The 7,175-nt window shown below is 57.2% G+C and overlaps 1 protein-coding gene across 1 annotated transcript; it reads left to right on the top strand.

The window, feature by feature from the left end:
* The first annotated feature begins 368 nt into the window (after positions 1-368).
* Positions 369-6,513, top strand: znf526 (zinc finger protein 526). The gene is made up of 8 exons (XM_084444799.1): positions 369-475; positions 926-1,488; positions 1,701-1,867; positions 2,079-2,174; positions 2,302-3,059; positions 3,468-3,597; positions 4,249-5,805; positions 5,924-6,513. The coding sequence occupies exons 2-8, from the start codon at positions 1,206-1,208 to the stop codon at positions 6,095-6,097; spliced, it is 3,165 nt and encodes a 1,054-aa protein (XP_084300925.1). The 5' UTR covers positions 369-475; positions 926-1,205; the 3' UTR covers positions 6,098-6,513.
* The last annotated feature ends 662 nt before the right edge of the window (positions 6,514-7,175 follow it).

The raw sequence follows: 7,175 nt of genomic DNA, 5'->3' as shown, positions 1-7,175 counted from the left end.
GAGTAGCTTGTCCAGATAAGACCGAAACGGATTGTAATGCTGATCTATAAACCGTTTTAGAAATGCTTTATTATTAAATAGACAAATAAATTAGACTGACATCAACGACTATCGCGCATAGAGTCAAACTACACTAAACTGCGAGAGAAAAACTCCAACTACCACGTTAAAAGCCTCATCTACCAAAAAAGCGCCCTTCTGGTGAGTGACAGAGATGTCAGCAAATCGCTGCTGATCGAAGTCACATGGCCCGGGCGCAAAGGCGGGGCAGCATGTCTCAACTGAAACCGAGCCAGAGACAAACGATGTATTTCTTGCATTGAAATGTCTCCGCAATGAGAGGTTCGTAGAGACGAGATCCTTGAGGCCAAACCGGTGCTGAACTAAGATGCGTAGGCTACCGAGGATGCACCGTTGTGTTTATGAGGCACAGTGACGAACGCACGGGGGATTGTCCAACGACAGTAGATGAGAGGTAAGGATTTTGAACGGGAGGGGAAGGAAGGGCCTGTTGTCGCTGCCGGAGACCTGCGGGAAAAAGTGGGTAGCGCCGCCTGACGACCGCTTAGAACTGGGGAGCCGTAGTCAGGATACAGCGGTGCCTGTGAACAGGTCTAGAGTATCGGGGGTAGCGCCGCCAAAAGGTCGCCATTTGCTAACACACTCAGGAAATTAAGATGGGAGGAAGCATGTTTGCAGACAAATAGTATTATTTTAATGAACCGTTATTATTATGTCCACATCTTGATTCAAAGCTCGAAAGGCCCATTTGAGCACGAGCTTGATTGTCTCTGATAATTCTCTGAAATAAGTTGTCTGATCAACATGTCTTTACACTGTATAGCATCAGTTATTTATGTGCTTTTATAGAAGAAGCAGCAATGGGTTTTGATACAAATGTTTTATTCCCACGCTTCCCCCACAGGTTTGCTGTTGTGCCACTGACCTCTTGAAAGCCAAAGTGACATAAGTTAGTATTACAATTCTAGATGTAAAACATATGGTCACTGGCTGAAGTCCATTTGACTTGACTATCACAGCCCACCCTCATACAGTCAGTCATCAAAACAGTGGCATTATCATTTGAGCATTTGGTACAACTAGAATACCCCCCCCCCCCCAACTACAGTTTGTGTAGATTAGTACTTGTGCAATCGCACAAATCGTCACAGAAATCACCCAATCCACCCTAGCCTGCAGTGACCATGGCTGACCAGCAGGAGGAGCCAGCCGGCATGTATGTGGAGCACCAGTACATGTGCAGTGAATGCCACGAGCTCTTCAACACTCTGGAGGAGGTGCTGGTGCACCAGCAGATCCACACGGGGGTGGAGGGGGAGGATGCCATGGCCTACCAGGGCATCTCAGAGGAGGGGGAGAACCAGTACCAGTGCCTGGAGTGTGGCGCCCTCCTCAGGAACCCAGAGGAACTGCTGCTGCATCAGGAGATGCACATGAGAGAGGCTGGGATGGAGACAGAGCACCATGGTGAGGATGAGTGGCTTAAGAGAGTGAACACCTGGTGTGTGTGTGTGTGTGTGTGTGTGTGAGAGAGAGAGTGTGTGAGAGAGTGTGAGTGAGTGAGTGAGTGAGAAAGGACAGCAGTGATATTTCATTTGATATTTGATCGATATTGATTAATCTCTTATGTAGTCACGTGTGTGTGTGTGTGTGTGTGTGTGTTGTACTGCGTCTCTCAGAGCTGTGTGAGGTGCTAGAGACGGATGAATCTGGGGCGGAGAGCCAGGTGTCGGGCCCGGTCCAGTACCAGTGTCTGGACTGCCTGGCGCTGTTCGACTCTCCGGAGGTGTGGCTGGAGCACCGGCAGACCCATAGCAGGAGCAGCACCCACAGCAACACGGTCACGGTGAGTACCGGTACCGGCCCAGAGTACCGGCAGGTCCACACAGCAACAGGCCCAGAGGACGGGGACGCACCAACAGCGTTGCTAGGAAGTCTGTATAGTTGCCCGGCAACCATAAACACAATGGAGAGAAGGAGACAAGGAGGATGGCGAGTGGAGATCTTAACGTGGTGTGTTCAGTCCTAACGTCCTGCTGGTTCTTGACTCTGGGCAGGAGTACGTGCTGCAGCCGGACGGAACCGTGACCCCGCTGGGCGGCGTTCAGAACTTTGTTCTGAGTGAAGAGCAGGCCGGGGAGATCCTGGCTCAGGTACCGGTGTGTCTGGGTCACCTAAAGGCCTTCATTTTCACCCTATGAAGGGTTGTGTGTGTCCAGTGCGTTAAGGTTTCTGTCTGTCCCCTGGTTCTGTCTGTCCCCTGGTCCTCGCCTCCTCCAGGTTCTGGCTCAGCAGCAGCAGAAGCAGCCGTCGGCCCCCAAGCCCCCGTTCCAGCCTCGGGCCACCCTGCTGCCCCCGGTGTCCCCGCTCCCCGGCTCGGCCACCATGCGTCTGCAGATCCTCACTGCCCAGGCCCTGGCCGACGGCTCCACCACGCCCACCCTGCGCCGGGCCAAGCTCCTCCCCCCTCTGCTCAGCCCTCTAGGGCCCGGCTCCGCAGGGAGGCTGGCGTTCCAGGGGAACGGCCTCCAGCGGCTGGAGGTGAGGCTGGCCCCTAGTGTGCAGGAGGAGAAACAGCAGGAGGTGCTCATCATCCACCCCTACGAGTGCTCGGAGTGCAACCTCCTCTTCCAGACCCCCGAGGACTTCCTGCAGCACCAGGGGGAGCACTTCCTGGGTCAGGACAAGGAGAGCGGGGAGGCAGGGGTCATGACGGGCTACGAGGAGGAGGCCGGGGGCGAGGAGGAGGCGGAGAGGGCGGAGCAGAGCCGGAGGCCGCCGGCGGAGAAGAAGGCGGTGGTCTGGGCGCAACCCCAGCAGTGCGGCCATTGCAATCGCTCGTTCACCTCAGCCAATCGGCTGGCAGCGCACCAGCGTGTGCACGAGCAGGGCACGCACGAGTGCCCCGAGTGTGAAAAGGTGTTTAAGAAGGAGTCGTCGCTGCAGACACACATGCGCACACACTCGGGGGAGGCGCGTTACCTGTGTGTGGACTGTGGCCACGGCTTCACCACAGAGATGACCCTCATCATGCACAGGTAGGGGGGAGGGCCGACCCTGGAGGTCACAGGTCACCGCTGGGACGGGAATGACTGAGCAAGATGGCTCCATGTGTTCTGTTGCTCTTTCAGTAGATCGTATTCAGGTGACTGAGCCAATCAGCTTCTCTCGTTTATTGTTCCCTCCTCTGTTTGTTTTTTGCTTTTTGATCATTTCTATGTTTATGCTGTGAAATGGCTTGATCCTTGATTTTAATTTAAATTGATTGCACCAATAAAGGGATTACTAAAGGTCTCTCTCTCTCTCCCTCTGTCCCTCCCTCTCTCCCTCCCTCCCCTTCTCACTCTCCCTCCCTCCCATCTGTCCCTCCCTCCCTCCACCCCCCCTCTCTCTCTTTCTCTCTCCCTCTCTCTCCCTCTCCCCCCCCCTCTCTCTCTCTCCTCTAGGAAGACCCACACAGCAGAGCCGTTGCACAAGTGTCCCTTCTGTCCCAAGACGTTCACCAACATGACCAAGTTCCTGTACCACCGGCGCACCCACCTCCCCCGCGACCCCCCCGCCGCCGCCGTCGCCATGGTAATGGACTAAACCAAGCTCTGGCCCTTGGGCCGTGTAGGTCCGGCTCAGTCCAAATTGTTACAGCATGTAAACAAGCGACCCTACTGGTGTAGCAACATACGGAAGAATAAACAATAAACAAAGGAATGAAACCAGAGGACAGGAAACGGGCTGAGAACCACTTCCTGTCTCACTTTACATTCAAATGAATTTCCTGCTCATTTATCCTAGTTGTGTTTGGAACAATACTACTGCTTCCTGTGTGAGGGTCCAGGCTGACCCAGGACCGGTCCAGGGGGCTGGGTGTGAGGGTCCAGGCTGACCCAGGACCGGTCCAGGGGGCTGGGTGTGAGGGGTCCAGGGGGCTGGGAGTGAGGGTCCAGGGGGCTGGGAGTCAGGGTCCAGGGGGCTGGGTGTGAGGGGTCCAGGGGGCTGGGTGTGAGGGGTCCAGGGGGCTGGGAGTCAGGGTCCAGGGGGCTGGGAGTGAGGGTCCAGGGGGCTGGGAGTGAGGGTCCAGGGGGCTGGGAGTGAGGGTCCAGGGGGCTGGGAGTCAGGGTCCAGGGGGTTGGGTGTGAGGGGTCCAGGGGGTTGGGTGTGAGGGGTCCAGGCTGACCCAGGACCGGTCCAGGACTGGGAGTGTTGCTGAGCTGTGTCCGTGTTCCTCTCCAGGTGCCAGCAGCGTCCGGCAGGGTGTCGGCCCTCGCCGTGCTGCAAAGGGCCAGGAGGGAGGGTAGGGGCCCCGCTGGCCCCCAGGAGCACCTGCTGGCCCCCCTCACAGAGGACGAGATGGAGGTCTCGCTGGAGGACGCAGCTCCCAGCTCCCAGGCGCTAGAGAGGGAGGAGGGAGGAGAGGTCAGCGGGGTCAGGGTGGATCACCCCGCGGGGGAGAGTGGCGAGTTCCTTCAGGGGACCTCCAACGCTGGGACACCTCTTACCTCCAATCCAACCAATTCCCTGGCTTCTTCTGGGTTAGAGGACCAATCTGGGACTTTGTCTGCGGAGGGGGGAGAAAAGGGGGCGTATCCCTGCCCCTCCTGCAATAAGACCTTCCCCTCCCAGCTCCGCCTCCTTCGCCACCGCCACACCGCCCATGTGAACGACCGGCGCTTCAAGTGCGGCGTCTGCGCCAAGTCCTTCAAGAAGCAGATCCACGTGCGCAACCACGTGCGCACGCACACCGGCGAGCGGCCGTACCAGTGCTCCGACTGCGGCAAGACCTTCACGTCCCTCGCCAACCTGACCCGCCACAACCTCACGCACTCCGGGCTCCGCCCCTACCGCTGCGACGTCTGCCTGCGCTCCTTCACTCAGTCCTCCAACCTGCGCCAGCACCGCCGCCTCCACGCCGACCCCGCCCCCTGGCCCTGCCCCGACTGCCCTGCCACCTTCAAGTGGCCGGCCAAGCTGGCGGCGCACCGCTACAGCCTTCACCCTGGGGCCCCCGCGCCCTTCCCCTGCCCCCACTGCCCCGCCGGGTTCATGTACCGGAGGCAGCGCGACCTCCACTGCCTGGAGGCCCACCTCCCGCTGCTGCAGGCCGACGCCCCCGCCGAGCCCTCCACCTCGGCCACGGGGGAGGGGGCGGAGCCCGGCGCCGCGTCCTCACCGGGGGGGAGGGGCCGTCTGGACTGCGGCGTGTGCGGGAAGAAGCTGAACTCTCCGGCCAACCTCCGCCTCCACCAGCTGAGCCACAGCCTGGGTGCGGGTCTGGGCCGACCCCGGGGTGGAGCCAGGGGCGGAGCCAGGCCGCGCGCCAAAGACCACGAGTGCCCCGTCTGCAAGAAGCTGTTCGTGTCGTCCTCGGGCCTCGCCCTGCACCAGCGCGTCCACACCGGCGAGCGGCCCTTCCCCTGCGCCGTATGCGACAAGCGCTTCCGCCAGAACACGCACCTGCGCGAGCACCTGCGCACGCACTCGGGGGAGAGGCCCTTCCGCTGCGACATGTGTGGGAAGGGCTTCATCCAGAGCATGCACCTGGCGGAGCACCGCCGCACGCACACAGGGGAGCGCCCACACGCATGCCCGCTCTGCGGAAAGGCCTTCAAGACCTTCTCCAACCTGCGCAACCACAAGATGACCCACGCGCGACAGCAGAGGCTGGAGGAGGCCGCCGCCCACGCCGCCATGGAGACCAGGACCGCCGTGGCCCTAGTGGACGCCGCGGCCGTGGAGCTGGCCAATGGGCAGCCTCCGCTCATCCAGATCCAGGCCTCCGACCTGCAGCAGGTGAGATGGACGCCAGTAGCTAGCCGATCTTCTCCTGGTATGAATGTTCCTCTGTTACATACTCACCCCAAACATCCCCGCCTCTTTCCTCCCCCCCCCCCCCCCCCCCCCCCCCCAGACGCAGGGCACCCCCACCATCATGTGTAATGAGTTCGGGGAGACCATCGCCATCATCGAGACCAGCGAGGGGGGCACCCTTCCCCTGGCCGAGGCCATTGAGATCTACCACACCGCCCTGGAGAACGGCCTGGGCATGGACGCCATTGCTGTCAACAACCTGCAGATACTCTGAGAACAACCTTCAGACCAAACAGAACCCTGAGAGAACTCTCCACAGCTACGACCTGAGAATGTCAGAACCCTGAGAGAACTCTCCATAGCTACGACCTGAGCTGGGAACGTCTGATGAGACTTGACCATTAGAACCAGACTGGCAGAGAGACGGAGTTGTGTGTATCTGGGTAACGACCTCACTGGAACCAAGAACCATCTAAATAATTACCTGAGCTGAGTGTTTCCAACTGGCCCGTCCTGATTGAGCTCTGTTGACTGTTAACCCACAGGATCTTATGGAGAAGAGTGAGAAAATCCTGAAAAACTGTGATTATTTAGAAGACATGGTTGCCTTAATAAAATTACATGTGAAATGTATTAAAGGCAAATTTGCATATTTATTTTAAGACCAAATTGCATGAAGGCAGACATGGTTAGCGCTGAGCAGACGAAGCTACGACTGAGATGAGAATCACTGGTGTTTGTTTACATGACTGCCCGTTCATTCAGCACCGCTGTGGGAATTATTATTTTTTTACTTTATTTGAAAGCATTTATGGTTCGTCTTGTTAATAAATGCATTAATAAAACATGTTTTCCAACATGCTTTGTCGTTTGTTTGGTTGGATTGACACGTTAGTTTACTTCATAGATAAGGATACTGATAAGACTGCTAGACTAGATAATTAACTGCCAGTTTGGGAACCTTTAAATGTCTAGCTGTCTCTCTAGGACTGGAATGAGGAACTGATTAGCACTGATAAGACACGGTCAGGACAAGTGATTACAAGAGTTCCAATGTATCCGTACTTGTTAAACAAGGCAAGTAAAGTGTATTTTCCTTGTGTAACAAGTACAGGTACATCTTGTCTATTCTTCAGAATCGTCACCTTTCACTGCTGCTAACGTTCCTGGGCTGAGTTTCCCAGAGGCATCGTAACGCTACGATGAACGCTGTAGCTTACGTTGAACGTAGCGCTACGATGCCTCAGGGAAACTCAGCCCTGTCCAGTGAGTTGTGTATCTCTTTCTAAGGGTTCAGTGAGGAGGTTTCCATCCAGCTAGGGGGTCCAGACCCGGTACCGAACAGCTAGGGG

This window comes from Borostomias antarcticus (genome assembly GCF_949987555.1).
Source record: "Borostomias antarcticus genome assembly, chromosome: 10".
NCBI lineage: Eukaryota > Metazoa > Chordata > Actinopteri > Stomiiformes > Stomiidae > Borostomias > Borostomias antarcticus.
Note: the sequence above shows the minus strand (reverse complement) of the source record. Positions and strands in the feature narration are given on the sequence as shown.